The sequence below is a fragment of the Ictidomys tridecemlineatus genome, chromosome 4 (assembly GCF_052094955.1).
Source record: "Ictidomys tridecemlineatus isolate mIctTri1 chromosome 4, mIctTri1.hap1, whole genome shotgun sequence".
Taxonomy (NCBI): Eukaryota; Metazoa; Chordata; class Mammalia; order Rodentia; family Sciuridae; genus Ictidomys; species Ictidomys tridecemlineatus.
In genome coordinates, this window is record NC_135480.1 from 178,426,479 (window position 1) to 178,445,547 (window position 19,069).

A 19,069-nucleotide genomic window follows, 5' to 3' on the forward strand; every position below is an offset into this window, starting at 1 on the left:
AAAAATTAAAAACTATCACTGAAATTTACCTGGGACTATAAGTATTTGAGAATAGGCCAAATAATGTTGATGACAAAGAAGAACCAAGTTGGAGAATCTCCTCTAAGACTTACCAAAATGTACAGTAATCAAGACTGTGACTCTAAGATAGGCAATAGATCAGTGGAAAAGAAAAGGAAGTCCAGAAATAGACCCATAGATATACAAATGATTTTTGACAAAGGCACCAGTGCAATTCAATGGGAGAAAGGAAAGTTCTTTTTCAATAAATCATGCTGGATTAACAGAAATGTTAGTATAAGAAGAGCTGAATTCAGGCTTCACTTCTTACATAAGAGTTAATTCAAGATAGCTTTTTAAGGGCTTAAATGTAAAAGCTAAAAATATACAACAGAGGAACACATAGGAAGACATCCTTGTGATTGTAAATACTCTTTATGTATTTGTCAAAACCCATCAGATTTATAGTACCAAGAGTGAACCCAGGGCTGGGGTTGTAGCTCAGTGATAGAGCTCTTGCCTAGCATGTGTGAGGCCCTGCGTTTGATCCTTAGTACCACATAAATATAAATAAATAAAATAAAGGTATTGTATCCATCTAAACTACAAAAAAATATATTTTTTTTTAAAAAAAAAGTGAACCCAAATGTAAACTGTGTCAATGTAGGCTCGTCCATTGTAATGAATGGACCATTTTGGTACTGGAAGTCAGTATAGGGAAGGCTGTGTGTGGGTAGAGGGCAGGAGATATATAGGAATGCTCTATAATTTTGACTCAGCTTTACAGTGAACCTAAAACTGCTCTAAAAATAAAAATAAAAACAAATAAACAGCAAAATCAACCCAGAAGAAAACATCGATTGCCTATGAAGAAGAAACCACTAGACTATTACCTGATTTCACCTCAATAATGGAGGCAGAGACAATGAAATGCCATCTTCCATTGTTGAAAGAAAACAGTTACCAACCTAGAATTAAATCTAGTCAAAACATTGTTCAAAAATAAAGATTGCATAAACCATTTTCTAACATTTTAAACACCAAGATTGTTTGCCTCTAGTAGACTCCCACCAAAGGAAATTTGAAAGAATATACTTCACGCAAAATGAAAGTGATTTGAGATAGCAAGTCTGAGAGGTAAAAAGAAAGTTCCGAAGAAAGTGGTAGAAAAGTATTTGCGAAAGTGGACAAACCTATTTCTCTCTTGATATCCATGCCTCTTTGCAATGTGGATTTTCAGTTCCTTTTATTAAAAAATGGAGCCTATTTCCCAATTGAATAGAAAAAAGCAAATTCCTTTGCAGTTTCTGCTATAGTCTCACTCCACTCAGATCACTACTGATACCAGATGTGTTTGGGGTTTCTCCACATACCTGGCAACTCTTGAGTTCTGCAGCAAATACCAGCTGGGTGTCCTTGAATTCAATTATAATTCTGCATTATCTACTGGGAGATAGAATTAGACCCTACAGGTCAAGGGCTCAGTCCCTACCAATTTACCCTCTTCCTTCTGATACACCAGCTATAAATTAGGGTTTCTAAGCGCCCTCCTTTGCTAGAGCAGCTCACAGAATTCATGTACATTCACGTATGTTTCTCACAGAGAAACATGTACGTTTACCACTTTGTTATAAGGATATTTCAAAAGATACTAAAAAAGAGACACATAGGCCAGGTGTGAGGGAAGGATTGTCACTTCCATGTAGAGCACCACCCTCCAGGAGTCTATGTATTAGCTATCAGAAGATCTCTGAATCCTGTCTTATGGGAGTTTTTAATAGAAACTTCATTATATAGGCATGATTGATGCATGAACAACTATGGGTGTGATGGGTAGGATCCTTTCTCCAATGCAGTCTCATGATCTGCTATCAAGCAAGGTAGGCCAGGGAATTTCATTATGGCCAGTTCCAAGACAGAAAGATTAGTGTCTATGACCAGCTTCATGGAAGAGAAATTCTATGGCCTACCTTGGGAAGCCAGAAATTCTATGGCCTACCTTGGGGAGCCAGGAACCATGGATAAAACCCAAAATATATATGCATCATAATATTACTCCCCAAATTTAGCTTGGTTCAATTCATGCCCCAAACAGCAGGGTGTGGTGGAAATGAACCTAATGATGTGCTGGTTTTAAATCTAAGACTCTAAGAGTTCTAAGAGTTCTTGCACATTTCTCTAGTTATCTTGGACCTCTGGACTGTCTTGTTAGCAAGCCCAAGCTAGCCTGCTGGAGGATGAAACACCACCTGGAGGCGCTGATCTAGACCATCACCCCAGTTAACCTGCCACCTGACAGCAGATTCCTGGGAAGCTCAGCTGAGATCAGCTTAAATTGGCCTAGACCAGAGAAAGTGCTTAGCCTACCCACAGTCTCATGAGAAATAATACATGATTACTACTCTAAGCCACAAACTTTTGGAGTAGACTGTTATACAGTTAAGAGTACCAAGATATTAGCAATAGCTTATAATTGGTATAAATTAATAATAACTTGTAGGTTAAAATAGAAATACAATATAAAATAATAATGGCCACACCTGTAATAATATATAGAATGGACCTATGACTAGAGGCAAAATGTTCCAAGGTTAAAAAATATAAGAGGTTTAGTTTTCTCACATAGTAAGAAATAATAATTTCAGAACTGGTTCAGTTGTTCCAGGAATATATAAGAACCCAGTCTCTCTTTTTCTCTCCACTATCCCTAGTTTCTGATGTCACCCTTATATTTAGAAGAGGCTGTTGTTATCTCTAGGCATTGCAACTGTGTTCCAGGCAGAAAGAAAGTGAAAATGAGATGAGTCTGTTTCTTTTTTTATGGGGAAACAAACCTACTTTGTAGAAAGTAAACTTCTGTATGGGTCTGGTGGGCCACACCTGTAATCCCAGCTACTTGAGAGGCTGAGGCAGGAGGATCACAAGTTCAAAGCCAGCCTCAGCAACTTAGCTTAGTGAGATCCTGTCTCAAAATAAAATCGAAGAAAGAAAGGGGCTGAGACTGTAAGTCAGTGGCAAAGCACTTGCCTAGCATGTGTGAGCCCCAAGTTCAATCCCTAATACTGTGATAATAATAATAATAATAATAACAACAACAACAACAACAAAACTAACATATTTCCAGCCACGAGCATACCTAGGTGCAAAAGCCTGTGGGAAATTGAGATTTTTTTTCTTTAATATGGGTGAATTGCTTTCCTGAAAGAAATTAGTATTCTGCTATAAAGCAAATGTTGGAATTTATACAGATTAGGCAACTAGTAGCCTCTGCTCTCTATTTTGGAGAAAGCATCTTACTTGAGGGAATAATCCAGAAGAAAAAGCAATAATATACTCAGCATAAAGATTGAGAGGAAGCATTGTTCAGGGGACAAGGAATTGGGGAGGGAGTCTTCTAGTTCTAGCTCCATAGCGGACTTGCTGGGGGATGATTCTCAGTTTCTTCCCCCTTGAAATTAAGTCATTGGAGTCAACAACCTCTAAGCTTTTTTGAGAACTTATGGAGACAGTGAAGGAATTAACATTTATGATGAATTTCTTATGTGCAATAGCTCATTTAGACCTCACAACAAAAACATGCGTAGGTGTCATTATCCCACTTTATACTACAGAATGCTGAATCTCAAAGAGCTCAAGTAGCATTCATAGATCCAGATCTTGTGAGTGGCAGAATCAGAATTCCAATCAGAATTTCCAGGCCTTCAAAGCCCTAGGCTTCTTTCCATGGCCTAAGCTTTCTCTAAAGGCAAACAGGCTAATTCATTTTTATTTACTGAATTTTAAATAAACCAGTGTCTTTTGAAGTGAATCTGGGCCAGGTGTAGCAAAATCACTCAGGGTGGAATGATAGTGTGTGTGGGGTGTAGGGTGTGGGTTAGGGGTGGGGGGCTAGTGTTCATTACAAATGCAGATTCCCACACTGCCTCCTGAGGAACTGAAGCTGACTTTCTAGGTCTAGCCCCAGGAATCTGCAGTAGAAAAAGCACTATAGGTAATTTGGAGACACTTTAAAGTTGAAGAACCATGATTTTAAACTTACAATTTATTGTTCCATTCTAACATAGCTTATTTATGGATCTGTGGCTCATGGAAATTTCCTTCTAATATCAAGAAGATAAAATTTAAAAATAGTCTGTTTCTCCTTCCTGTTCCTCAGTTTTCTATCGAGCACACTTGATTCCATGGAAAATGTTAAGGACCTGGAGGTGTGTCATAGAAGAGATCCTCACACTGATTAACATAGGATCTGTAAGGCAAAGGCATGAATTAATATGAACTTAGATGCTGATTGGAATCACACAGAGCTGGAAAGGGGATGGGCAAAGGAAATGGCATTAACTAAATATTTACTATGTTCCAGACACTGTTCCAGACACATTACGTCATTTAAGGGACCCAAGACATGTGATTCAATCTCTTTTATTTATAAATGGGGTAGGTACTATTATTTTTTTACATTTTAGAGATGGCTAGAGAAAAGCAATCACTTTCTGAGATGAAGCATTCATGCGTACAATAAAAATCTCTTGAGGTTTTATATCATGTAAACCACTGAGAACAGAACAGCAAAAAGGCAGTGTAAAAAAACTCAGGTGAGACAAGGTCCGTCAAGCCTCCATTGAAGCCCCTGGAACCAGAGGCCAGTCTCTTCGGACAGGGTGAGTCTGAGCCAAGGAGAGCTTGCTGCTGGTGGGCCTGGAGCCCCAGAGAACAGGCTGTAGGCCTCCAAGTTGCAGAAGTTGCAGACTGGGAATGGTTAACTGACTTGTTCACATAAATGTCCTAGCGTGAGGAGAATAGAGCAGGTCTCAGACCCCAGATCCAGTCCCTGAAGGAAGTCCCTCAGATAACTTGCTCAGCGAGCGGCTCTACAGAAATTTACCAATCGATACTGGAGGCTGGTTGATTCCTACCAAGCTTTATTTAATTCCGAGTTCAAATCACACACAAAATAATTTTTTTTTCCTTAAAAGGTTCTGCGGAAAAATGTTCTCTGTGCTATGGAACAGCCTCCTTGGCTGTGTTTGTGTCTGAAGAAAGGACTAGTCTGACAGGAAGAATTACAAATCTGGAGCTCATTTTGGCGTCCCAGAGGGAAGGTGGGTGGAGCGTCTCACAGTAAATTAGGAATTCAGAATGAAAACGTAGTGGAGTTTATTTGGGTTTTTAGTGACACCTCAGAATTATTACACAGGCGTGTCGGAGACAACTCAAAGTAATGATGACTGCTCCCCCTCCGCCCCGCGGGGGAGCTGGGTGCTAAGTTAAGGGAATCCCTCTCCTTCGTGGGATGGGGTGAGGGACCCTCGGGTTCCAACCTGAAGTAGGTGTTAGAGGAGGGCAAGAGAGCGGCTTGGCTCCGCGTGTGGGTTTGTCCTGGAGAGAGGAGGGAGGCTACGGGGGGGGGGGCGGGGGGTTTCTGAGCTCAGGATCTGGATTCTGAGGGTTTGGGGGCCTGGAATTTGGGGAGAGAGGCCAGGTTTGGGGTGGACACTAAGAGTAGTAAGAAATAGGTGCCTGGGTCGTATATGAATGACACTGAGGAAGAGTCTTGGCGGAGATCTGTTGAACGTTGAGGCATGGGTCTGGGGAGGGGAAGTTGGAGTAGATGCAGGGGCTGACCACAGAGCGGATCTGGGTGGCGCGTGTTGGGGGTTTGCTGATGCAGGGCTGTGAATGGGGGGTCCTGGTGCAGTTGGAGGTGAAAGAAAAGAGCGTCAAGTGGCCACAGTCTTTTTCCAAAGCAACTCACACAGAGACCCACCCATCGGCTCGGCCCCGCGCTAAGAGGGCTGAAGGCTCTGAAGGCCAGGGGCTGGCTAGACCCTGCCCCCACTCGCCTCCGAAGTCGGGAGCCCGGAGCAGCTCGGGCTAGGGCAGGGGTCTGGCAGCACGGCCCCCGGGAGTGCAGGGGCGTGCCCAGAGGCTGGCGCCCGCGGCTCCACATTGGCTGTCTGACGGGCCCGCAGGCGGGGCTCCGGGCCGGGTCCCGCTCGGGCGCTCTCAGCCGGCGGGAGGCGGGGCCGGCGGGAGCCCGGCAGCCAATGGGCGCGCGTCCCCGGAGCAGTTACAAAGGGCCGGAGCGAGGCCGCCGCGGCGGCGGGGGAGGTGGGGCGAGGCGAGGCTTGCTGAGGCGAAGCGGCGGCCGGGCCGGGCCGGGCCACAGGCGGTGGCGGCGGGACCATGGAGGCGGGAGCCGCTGCTCCGCGTAGCCAGCTGCTTCTCCTCGTGCTGGCAGCGGCCGCCACGTTGCTACCGAGGGCGACGGGTGAGCGGCGGCGGGCAGGCGGGCGGCCTCGGGGCGCGCGGGCCGGGCCCGGCCTCTGGCTCGCTCCTGCTCTTTCTCAAACATGGCGCGGGGCCGGGGGCGCAGGTGGCGGTGCTGGGCCCTGGCAGCGGCCGCCACGCGAGCCGCAGGCGGGCGGGAGCGTGGGTCGGAGCGCGGCGGACTTGCCCGGCAGCCCGAGGCCGCCCCACTTGGGGCTCCCCGGGGGCGGTGGCGTCGGGAGGAGCCGTCCGAGGTCTGGGGCTGTGCTCTGGAGAGTGAGTGGGCGAGGACCGGAGGTGTGAGGCTGGCGGGCACTGGCCGAACCGCTGCTGCCCTCCCGCTCTGACACCGTGTGGCTTTGCACTAGGCACCCCAGCCCCAGGCGGGTCGGGGCTGCCGGGGCCCGGGCGGGGTTGGGGTCGGCGGCGGCTTCCCGGCCCGGGTGTGGGCTCTGAGCCCGAAGGGCGTCCCAGGGCGGTGGGAGGGGGGCGCCCTCGTAGCCCAGACCCCCGGCTCGGCTGTGCTGCCCTGGGCTTTGGCGCCGGCCCGGGCCAATCCTGCGGAAAGGGCTGCTTCTCCAGCCAGGGGGTGGTGGAAGGGGAGCTGCGAAGCTTTGTGTGAGGAGGCACGAAGATGCGCGGAATGTTTCTTCTTTTCGTGCGTCTGGAAGTGTTGAAGTGAGTCCAGTAACCAGAAGGCTACGGATTGTTTTCGTAGTAGAAACTTGAACGTTTGCTCACTCGGCAGGGTTTGGAATGTTTGAATGGGAATAACTCTGTGAATTGATCAAATGCTTTCATTTCCTCGAAGGAACATTGCTTGTGATGTTCCTTTTAATCAGTCACACTATTTTAGAACCAGAAGTCTGTGTGACTAGTTTTCTAGGGAGAATGCTTGCGCGGCTTTCCAAAATATGAAATCGGGTAGTAATAAATGGTTGTCATCTACTCTGGCGAGGGTAGGAGTGAAAAACTTTTGTTAGCGACCGAACTAAAATATAGGAAACTAAAATACAGAGTCTCAACATTAGCAACTAAAATAGAGCAAAAGTACGTTTCTGTTTCTGAAATCGGGTAGCAAATGTTGAAAAAAACAACCTCTTAAGACTGGAGATGCCAATTATTATTAATACTAATAGCTACTGTTTATTGAGATTATTATTTTGTAAATGCATAAAGAACACCAAAGTACATTAATTCCCACATCAGGGCTAGTGGCTTTTGCCCCATTTTATTGTAGATGTGAAAACTGAGGTGCAAGGCAAGTATTTACCAAGTGTTCAAGTTAGAATTTGCACTTACTGTTCACTATTTCCAAAATCTAAACTCCTGATATATACACCAAATTAGCATAGCCCATTTTAATTTTTCAATCATCTGATAGGCAGTTGATTTTATTACTCACTTTTATATTTTGCCCCCACAATTTGAGTATCAAATTGGCTTTTTTCTGATTCCTCGCACATTCTTGAGTCCCTTTTCACAGATCTGCATTAGAGGAAACAATTGTGCTTTTGACCTTGGCATAAGGAGAAAGGCAGGATGACTGTGTGAATAAGTGGGAGAATTAGTGTAATTATTCATCAAACAAAATAATATTTCAGTACTACTACTTGAAGAATACTTAACTCTTTTCCACCTACAGTATTTCAAGTGTTTGTGGATTTAAGAAACAGTGTTGGGTTTAATTGGATGTTCAAAATATTTCTTCATCCAATCCCAGGAGGAGTTCATAGCCTACTTGGGCACACATACAGTATAAAATTGATGTAAATGCTTATGTTACTTAAAGCCTAGACAACCTCCCCTGACCTGGTTAAGTTGATATTTCAGTTCTTCACTCTATACATTCTGAAGAAGTGTACATTTTTTTTTTAAAATAATTTAGCTTTCCTGTTTAAGACTTGCTATCATTCCTTATTGTTTGAGGATCACTTTTGTATTTCTTTGCTCAGCTTCTGGTCTTTCCAACATAAATTGCTCTAGGGAAATTGGTTCATTGTCCCTGTTACACAGTTTAGTACCACGATATCTACATACATATCCCATGTGAGAATGCTGTTTACTTCCTTTATACCTAAAAGTCAACTCTGCTGCCTTTTTTTGACTTGTTGCCATCCACTTAGTTCTGCCTGTTATCACCCACATCTAGTTGCTTTCCAGTGTTTCTCTCATCTAGGCTTTTCCATGGGCTATTGCCAAGCTAATCTTCCTGTATCATCCTGTACAAATTTATAGGATTTCCCATTTGTAGTCAGCACCTAGAGCAAAGCTTGAGGCTTCTGATTGGGTCATCTTAGTGAATCCAATCAGAAATCTCACTTCTCACAACTGCAAACCCTCAGTTCCAGTAGTCTCTATTTTCCCACTAACTCCAGATTGTTGAGCCTTTTCACTACATATTTAATTTGCATCTTTTGTGGAGCATGAGGAGAGTATTTTCAGTCTTTACTTCCTATACTGGTTTAGTTCTCTTTGAGCTCTTTACTTCCTTGAACCCTATAGCACTTAAAGCTTGTGCTGTCCATTTCTACTATCTTGCACTGTTATTTAACTGCATTGGTGTATTTTAGGTACCCAGAGGGCAAGAGTCACACCTTTTCTTTCTTTCATGGCCTCAGAACGTAGTACTGTGTTTTATATCCTGTTATGCATAAATACTTGTTGATTAAATGAATTCCATTTGAGCAGTCCTACTATTTTATGCTAGTATAGGTTATGCAATATTAATTTATGATTCTCTGTATATAACCAGGAAATATTATATGGTGTGATGAAAGAAGCAGTTATTTGATTTGGTTATTAGTCCCCAATTCACTTCTACTTTTGCAGAAAATGGGTGATAACCTATTTTGCCTAATTCACATGGTTGTGAAGATCAGATGAGAAGCTGTGTGCATATTTGAGTTTCAGGATACTCTTTTGTATTGTTAGTAGTAATTAGGACTGATGTTCAATCAGCAATTCCCATTGGGTCACTTATGTTTTGATTGGTTAAATATCCTTTCTGATTGATTTTTCTTACCCTTGTAGTGCCAATTATTACATATTTTTTAATTCCACTCCTGTATAGAAGCATTCGTATTCAAAGAGTGAAATAGTGTAGGCTGAGTGTCTGAGGAAGCCTTCCTGGACACTATGGGACTTAAACTGGCTTTGAAGTGTGGCTAGAATTCAGATAGGCAGACAGTAGGATTTGATGAGTATTAAAGTTCTTTAAGTTATATCCCCCACTGACCTGGGCCCTACTTTAGGACAGGAAATAAAAGCTTTTATTGACTGACTGACAAGTTACTCTTTAGTAATAGGTTTCTTATTCTGTACTGTAGGGTTTGGATGTATTAACCTCTATTCCCCACCCCCACCCCCACCCCCAATCCTAAAAACTACAGTAAATGGCTGGAAACAAAACAGAAAGGTAACATAGATAGGCTGAGTGGTGGAAAATAACATGATGGGATGTCCATCAGGCTTTCTAATGGTAAAGTCAAAGGTGTATCATCACTTCTGTTTACAGGTGCAAAAATACAACTCAGATTCAGTGAATTCCTCAGGGTTGCACAAGGGTAGAACTTGGCCAGGAACAATGCTTTTCTGATTCCAAATCTTGAAAATGTGAAGAACTCAAAGATGGAGGAGGAATAGGATTAGTGGGATGACCTCCCTGAGTGAAAACTGGTCTTGAATTTCTCAGAATTTATGAAAAGTGAGTTCTGAAAAAAAAAAAAGTGAGTTCTGCAGTTGGGAGGGAGGTTAAAAGTTTTCAAGGGAAAGGTCAGGTTTTTTAAAATTTTTTTTTCTTTTTATTGCTGATAAAAGGACACCTGGTATAGTGATTACTGATTGAGAAAAGTGAGTTTGTAGTAGTTTGGAAGACAATCTTGGGTTAAGTAGTATAATTGAGTTAGGCTGGATTTGAACAACCTTGGTTAGATTAGAATTTTAGATGATATCCTTTGCTGTTGGAATTGCATAAGGGAATTGTTGTGATCAAACTAATCATGTGGAAGATAAATCTTGTTCTTGTTGCGGCAGGGGGGTGCTAATGTGGGGGTCACCCTTGCTGAAAGGTTCTAGGTCTGGTTGAAAGTTATCCAGATTCTACACCATTCTTGTAATGCCTTTATATTGCATCAGATATGCTCATGTATAATTGAAGTGAGTTTTGAAAATGCTGTTACCCTACGGATGGCCCTTTTAATATAAGAGCATATCTCTTTAGACCACAGAGCCCCCTGCAGATGTTGGCTGACCACATTCCTTTTGCTCTTCTTTTTGGTCATGTCTTACATAATGCATCGTCCTCTGAACAGATGGACTGTGGTTTGATAGCATGTGATTGGGTCACATCTTTGCTTCCTGCTTCTGGAATTAAGGGCAGATGCTGGCATGTCTCTCAGGGATTTTTATGTTTTGTCTCATAGAACTAGCTCCAGGAAATTTTTAGAGTCTTCTCAAATTTATGATCTATCTTGACCCAACCAAATTCTTAATTCATAGGCTATTATTTAATGCCTTTCTTAATTGCATTTTCTCAATGACAAATCTAAGCAGTTGCCACAAACATTAAAATTTGCTGCCATTTTTAGTTGTGTAGTTTGCTTTCAGCCCAAATATTACAGGTAGATTTTATTAGATGTCTGGTGCTTGCTTATCTTCAGCATGAACTTAAAATTGGTTGACTTGTCAGTTTTCTCCTTTTGGACATCCCTTATCAAGCACTAATGGGGTACATATGATTAGTTTTTGGGTCCAATTTTATAGATCATGTTTGGCCTTTTATAAAACTGCTTGCTCATTTTGGCAACATGAAATAATTTCTAACTTTAGTAAGAATGACTTGCAGGCTGTGTACACATGGGTTGCTTTGACATTTCTTGAAAGAATATAATAATGTGCCAGCCATTCTACCTGCCTTGTCTCATTTAATTCTCATAACCAACCCTGAATGGTAATTGTGTAGTAACATACAAATTTTTTACTTACGTGCTGGTTAATTCCTAAAAGATTATTTTTAAGTCCATTTGTTTCCAGGTCCGGGTGACCAGAAGATATCTGTGTTTTTTTGTTTTGTTTTGTTTTTAAATCAAGAACCATTTATTGATCTTTTTATGTGTATATCTTCGTTTTGATGACATTGATTCTAACCATTCTTTTCAACTCTCTTTAACAATAACCAAAGATGTTAGTATTTTGTCTTTCATCCTTTAATCATAAATTTATGAAAGGAAGACCCTTCTTGAATTAGAACAATTGTAGACTAACAATAGTCCAACCTCTGAAACTCAAATGATTGTTTGTTACCATTAACTCCATTTGCCTGGATAATTAGAGTTGACCAGAGGAGTTTGTTCATATTGGGACCTATTTTCTATCTATGAACGTTTATAAATAGAAGAGCATCTGGTTTCCATTTGACAAACAAGGAAACTGAGGTCATGCTGTTAATCAATGGGGCAGCCTGCATGTAAGCACTTCAGGGTAAGTGCTCTTTTGCATTTATTGTGCTGCTTTTTTTTTTTTTTTATACAGTAAATATATTGTTAGAGCCACTTTAGCAGGAAAGATGTCTTCTTTCAGCCATGGGAATTTGCTTCAGCTTGTCTTAATTGCAGTTTGGCTCTTTTGCAATGATAGTTTACTCAGGTGCTTGCCATCTTTGACCTTATATTTTAAGATAATTTGAATTTCACTGATGAATTTCACTAATGATAGTTAATCGTTTATTTTTATCAATTTATATATGTTCATAGAAAACTTTGCTTCTGTAAGTAACACAAGCATGGAACTAGAAATTTGAACTACGGGGGAAAAATCTGTTATTAACAGTTTATCTTTTCCTGTCCCTGTGCATTTTTTTCTTAAGTAAAAATCATTCCACTTCAGCAGTTAAGCAAAGCTAATAAAAGTGTTTTTTTTTTTTTTTTTTTTTTTTAATGAGGCTGGGGTTGTAGCTCAGTGGCAGAGTGTATGTTTAGCATGTACAAGATCTTGAGTTCAAATCTTAGCACAAAAAGAATTTTTAAAAAAGTGTTTTTAAGTTGGCAAAGAGCTTTAACTTGTAGAAGAAGTAGCTAACTCATTTTTAGCAAATATTTAATGATGAGCAACATGATGGGAAGTATAAAAAAAGATGAAACTGACTTGCTTTTAAGAAATAGCCTGGGCTTGGGGTTTAACTCAGTGATAGAATTATGTGTGTGAGACTCTGGGTTTAATCCCAGTACAGGGCAGGGGGTGGGGAGGAGAAGAAGAAAAAAAGAAAGAGAAAAGAAATACAAGGTTGGAGGGATATAGTATATTCAGACTCAGTAATAGCAACTATGAGGACTACTTTACAGAAATGGTATGGGATTTGATCTCTGTGCCTTGCAGCATGGCAGGGTTTAGAGTGGATAACATCTGGAAGGGAAGTGTTCCTGGGCTGCAGAAGATGACATGTGTGGAGAAATAACATGTTGCCTTTCAAGAATTTTAAAGAAAGAGTGAAAAGGTCATGATATAAAAAGGTAGGGTGAGAGAATTATCGGCCTTGAAAATTAGGCAGGTTGTTTAGTATGGAAAAAAAATGTTTTCTTGTATGCCAGAGGAAATGGAGCAGAGGGGAGTTACCTAGGGAGGTTTGGGAGTTGTTTTGAAGGCATCTGGAATGGAGTAGAAGTGTGGCTCTGAGGCATTTCAAACATCAGAGGAGTTGATCTGTTCTTTGCATGCATGCTCTTATTCCCACCACATAATCTCCATGGCCTCCTCCCTCATGACTTGCAAGTCTTTGTTCACATGTCACCTTTTTCTCAGTTATGTTTACCCTGACTACTTTCAAAAAAATTGTTATTATCTACTCTGCTTTTCTGTTGTAACCCTTTCTTCTGATATCAGTATTTACTTACCATGTATACTTTCTTACTATGGTTATTGTTTCCTACTAAAATATAAACTTCATGAAAGCAGATACCTTTATTTTGTTCACTAATGTATTTCAAGTGCATAGAAAGTGCCTGGTGCATCATAGTCATGAGTAGATGTCTGTTAAATGGCAGTGGATCTCAGCTTTAAAAAGACAGTGCAAAGGGCTGGGGATGTGGCTCAAGTGGTAGCGCGCTCGCCTGGCATGTGCGGGGTCTGGGTTCGATCCTCAGCACCACATAAAAATAAAATTAAGATGTGTCCACTGAAAACTAAAAAATAAATATTAAAAAAAAAAAAAGATAGTGCAGAAATCGGGGCTTGTGGTTCAGTGGTAGAGCACTTGCCTGGCACTGAGTTCAATCCTCAGCACCACATAAAAACAAATAAATAAAATAAAGGTATTGTGTTCATCTACAACTAAAAAAATATTTTAAAAAAAGATAGTGCAGAAATTAAGAAGGACTTCATAAAAGGGAAAAAGTGAAGTTTTTATACCTGGAAGATGTCTTTAATAAGAAATTTGGTGAGAGAAGGATTAAAGGGAAATTAATTCTGGCTTGAGCATGTTGAGTTACAGGTAAAGGTAGCCAAAGGAATTGTTCAGTAGTCAATGAAGGTAAAAGACTGGATCCTGTTTGGAAATGGGAGAGAACCTACAAAGAAAGGACTTATCAGTATTTCCCTTTCACCTTATTCTCTTTTTCTTTTGGATTCTAGTGGCCCAAAAGACCACCTTACATGGTGTATTTTAATCCCGAAGTCCTAGTTTGGGTCTGGGAGCTCTGCTCAGCTCACCACAGTGTTCTTTCCTCCTAGGTTGCAGGTCCATGTTTTGTGTTTTCCCCCTAACTCCATAACACCAAAGCAGTATGTATTCAAAACATGATCTTTTGGTTGTACTAAAGTGAGGTAAAATATAGGTCTCTTGGGAATCTGCTCTAGTGTCTACTAAAATAGAACATGGGAAGTTTTCTGTTTGGAGGATGAGTTTATACTACTGGTCAGGTTGTAATTGCAGTGTTATGATGTCACCTTAGTTATCACTTAGAGTTCTCTGATGGCTCTCTTATTAAATGAGTTTCCTGCTACTGTTTTGTTCCATGAGCCAAACACTGGTCCCATTGTATCTCTAGAACATCTTTAATTTTCTGTTCAGATTGATCCAATCAAAGTTTGCTTTCTTTCCAGTTTTGAAGGCAGATTCAGTTCATGTGACTTGGTTCCCAGCAATTTAATATAATCTTTGTTTATCAGAATAGGTGTCAAGAAGGATAACTCCTAACTTACATGGCCCTTGTAAAGATAGTATACAGCGATGTTTATGGAGTTCCTAGCACAAGTCTGACAACTATTGGTATTAGATAAGTGGGAATTATATATAAATAAATAGAATAATATAAATGAGTAGAAGACTGACTTTTGGGAGAATTAGAAATGATTGGTAGTGAGAGACAAATTTCAGCTCAATGTGAAAAAAGTCTTTCTATCAAAAGTAGCTGTCATAAAAAATGGAACATTATAAGAGAGTTTGTTAACTGTCATTGGAAATATCCAGATAAAATATCTCTCTGAGAAGTTGTAGAAAAAACTTGCATTGGGTAGTATATTGGATTTGATTATGTTTAAGCTCTGTTTCTACTTCAGAATTTTGTACTTTTAGGTATAATCCCAATTTACTTGTTTACTATTGAACATACAGGCTAAATCAGGATTCATGGTTTTAAAATAAGCACTCTCTTGTAACTTTCTTGTTGTATGATAAAAATTTACTTACTGATTGGCTCATGTTCCAGTCATTTTCCAGAAAAGGATTTAGTAAGCTTGAAATAAAAAAATCGATAATACCAAAACTGTGACCACAAAAAAACAAGTCAGTGAAAGGAGAAGAAATTATCTATAACTTTAACTGAGGAAAGCTTTGACAATTTAGACTTAACTTTTAGTTTTCTAGCAGCAAGGGCAAATAAGGAAACTTGATAGTTTACATAGTTCTCATTGCCTGTTATTGAGAATTCAGGAGGAGCCTGCCACTTTCATTAAAACGCCAAGATTGCAACCCTCAGAGAATCTCCAAGTGGGTAATGAGATATCACTGGACCTGGCAGTGTTAATTCTCAGGCTTGGTTTCTTTCTTTCTTTTTTTATTTTTTATGTACTGGGATTGAACCCAGGGGTGCTCTACCACTGAGATACATCCCCAGCTCTTTTAATTTTTGTTTTGAAACTGTTATGCTGAGTTGCTGAGGCTGGCCTCAAACCTGACATCCTCTTGCCTCAGCCTCTTTAGTCACTGGAATTACTGGTATATGCCACCATTCCTGCTTCAGGCTTTCTTTTTAACATGTGTTGAGGGTCTGGTTTAGTACTACTGCCACCGTCTTTCTTGTCCAGTTTAAACTTCTGATTCAAGTGTGGACACTAGTCTTTCTCTCATGCCAATGGAACAGCTGATATAAGGCTAGGATATTTAAATCAAGCTTTGCTAAAAGCTAGGGCATAATGAATAGAGAGCAACATGAAACTATTTAGCCTGGCTTACAAAGCATTTTCCTAATGTTCTTATCTTTTTGGCCTATTTCCATTTGGCAGACATCATCAGAGTACTACCACCAAAGATGAACAGAGTCAGACGTTTACCTTTCTTCACACAGGCCCAAGTAGGCCAGGTCTAGAGTGTTCTTGCTTGGGTTTCCTGCTTAAAGAACTGTGTCATTTCTGGCTGATGAATGTTGGGAATAATGACTTTAGGAGAAACCACACTTAATCAAAGAGTGTGGCCCTACCGTACCAGTCTCACAGTAACCCTATATTAATGTAAAAGATACCCACATGCATTTGCATCAGAGGCATTCTTTGGTTAGAGGCATTCTGATTTGGGGGCAGAAAAACAAGCTTCCTGTACTTCGGTAGAATCTGTTGTAGAAGTCTTTGTATAGGACCATTTAGAAATAAAGTGAACGATTTGTTTTTATCACTTCATGATTCATAAGGATTTACTTTCCTTATTCTGGCTACTTTAAATCTGTTCCAGCATTTCCTTGTTATCACTGACTCAACAAGGAAAGGACTGAACTTTCCTATTTTTGTTGACATGCTTCAGGGTAACCATTCCATCTAGATTTCCTAGGTGTGAACCTCACTGATTACATAATAGTGTATATTTATAGTTCTAGGACACCTTGTGCAGGCATCCTATTACATTTCTACAATATAAGATTCTTAAATATGCATTGAAGTACAAACTGGTTCCATGAGAAAAACAAAACTGGCTCTTTTTTTAATAGAAGCAAGAACTAATATACATATTTGTGAGCTCCGAACATGGAGGATATCTCATATACCTGAAGAGGAAGAACATGGAGATAGAAAAGCAGAAATCGTGGACTTTTATTTGTGTATATACACACACGTGCACACAAACACACAAAATATGGTTTTTTTTTTTGGCTTGATGTATTCATTCACAAATTGAACTATAATATGCTCTAATTGAGAGTCTTTGTTTAGCACATGGCTGTTGATTTGAGTATTCTCCAATTGAGAAACTGACATTTTAATTTTGTTATTCAGTGTGCAACGGATTTAAATAAAAACATCAAGATGGTCTATTGTAGATTTCCTTCAACAATAATTGTATGTAATTATTTTACCAAAATAAACAAGTTAAAGTAGTTTTACTTATTTCATCTCATTTCACATTTGGTGAAAAAAAAAATAATAAAAATATATATCCCAGAGGCAAGTTTGCTTGTGTTTCTCAATGAGAGAAAATAAATCCTGATTCCACATCCCACCAAAGCTTTGTAAAATTAGTCTTGATACTGAAAATGTAATATAGCACTGCAGATTGCTTTCCTATTGCTTTCCTGTTTCTTTTTTCATTATTTTTCTCTCCTCCTTTCGACGGTGCATTTTACTTTCATTCTTTGCCCTCTTATTTTTTATCCATGGATTAATTTGAATCTTTGTGTTCTCAACACTCATTTTTCCCATGATTACAATTGTTTCTTCTTCTTTATCTTTTTTATTTTTTTTTAAAAAGGCTACATAAATATTCTTCAAGCTAGATTGCTAGATTTCATCATTTAAGTTTTGTCAGATGTAGTTTACCCTTACTAAGGTAATCAGTTAAGAGTAGTATGTGGGCTATGTGCTCCTCCCTATTTGACAGACAGCCACATATTCTTGGGTAGAGCCAGCTGTGTCCCTGAGACATGGTGGTAAAGGTTGGTGAAATGGATTTGGCTATATTGGGCACCTGGTTATCCAACTCCAACAAAGTGGGTATTGTTTGCCATTGATGGCCCCTTCATTGACCTCAGCTACGTGGTTCACTTATTCCAATATGATTTCACATATAACGAGTTCAATGGCACAATCAAGACAAAGAACTGGAAGCTTGTCATCAATGGAAAACCCATCTTCATCTTTTAGGAGCAAGATCCTGGGGTGATGCTAATGTTGAATATGTTGTGGAGTCTGATGGTGTCTTCACTACCTTGAAGAAGGCTGGGGCTTACTTGAAGGTTGGAGCTAAAAGGGTCATTGTTTCTGCCTTTTCTGCTGATGCCCCCAGGTCTTCTAAGGTTGAGAAGTACAGCTCCCGCAAATTTGTTTGCAGTGCTTCCTGTACCACTGTATAACACCTCTGGCTAAGGCATGACAACCTTGGAATCATAGAGGGCCTCATGACCATAGTCCCTCTGGTAAACTGACATGATGCCATGGGGCTTCCCAGAATATCATCAGGGCATCCACTCATGCTATCAGGGCTATAAGGTCATCCTTAAGGTGAATGGGAAGCTCACTGGCATGGCCTTCAGAGTGCCTGACCCCAGTGTGTTGGTCATGGATCTGATGTGCTGTTTGGAAAAAGCTGCCAAAAATGATATCAAGAAGGTGGTGAAGTGGGCATTGGAGGTCCTCCTAAAGGACATCCTAGACTACACCAAGAACCAAATTGTCTCCTGCAACTTTACAATGACACCTACTCTTCCACCTTTGATGCTGAGGCTGAAAATACCTCTCATGCTACTTCAGCAACATTCTTGGGTTAACCCTTTTTAAACAATTATATTGCTAGAAAACTGCATAAGAGAAAGCTCCTGTGAATGTTCATGTGCCTATAGTGTACGTTGTGTTCTATCAGTGTTGCTTCCTACAGCTGTCTGAAGGCCAGTTCTGATTTTCTGTCCAACATCTAGAACATGAATTGGCACGTTGTAGGAGCTTAAAGAAATACTTGTTGAATGAATGCATAAACAAAATTTTAAGCATTTTATTAGTTGTTGGACACTGATTCATTTTAGCCCTCAAATAATCTTCATTTAGCCCATAAATCTTCTGTGACTGAGCTATTATAAATTTAGGAAATAAGTTGAAGAAATTTAGGCTCAAATAAGTGACTTCCTAAGGATTACTTAGTGTATGACTGGAAAAGATAGGAGTCAAACTAAGTCTGTCTCTGAATTCCATGGACTTAATCACTATATTCTTAATAACAAGGGGTCAAATTAAAATCTAATAAGGAACTATACAAAAGTATGTTTAGATTGGGGAAAAATAAGAAATTTAGTTATTGTTTTAACACTCACTGGTAGAAATAGAAGTTTCCCATTTCTTTTTAAGGCCTTGGGTAACATTAAGTGCACACATCTGCTTTCTGTGTTAACACACCACTCTCATTGAAGTGAAACAAAAATAAAAGAAAGGTCACTTGACAGAACCACAATCATAATTATACCATATGCAGTTTTAATTCCTACCCTTCCTGTTCAGTTAATAATGTGTCCATTTTCCTATCCTTAAACATGCTTTTAGAATATCAGTTTTGATGTTCATATAGTCTTCCATTTATGATTGTATCATAATTTATTCTGTCATCATTTTGTCA

The 19,069-nt window shown here is 40.1% G+C and overlaps 1 protein-coding gene and 1 pseudogene across 2 annotated transcripts in view; both read left to right on the top strand.

Annotated features, from left to right (window-relative positions):
* The first annotated feature begins 6,079 nt into the window (after positions 1 to 6,079).
* Tgfbr1 (transforming growth factor beta receptor 1) overlaps positions 6,080 to 19,069 on the top strand; it is a 55,298-nt gene continuing 42,308 nt past the window's right edge. Inside the window, exon 1 of one of the 2 annotated variants that reach the window (XM_078047874.1) lies at positions 6,080 to 6,268. In XM_078047874.1, coding sequence (XP_077904000.1) covers positions 6,184 to 6,268 — 85 coding nt within the window. In that variant the 5' untranslated portion in view covers positions 6,080 to 6,183. The remainder of the gene's footprint in view (positions 6,269 to 19,069) is intronic. The other variant, XM_078047875.1, reaches the window with a different exon arrangement.
* Positions 6,351 to 19,025, top strand: LOC101963416 (glyceraldehyde-3-phosphate dehydrogenase pseudogene; annotated as a pseudogene).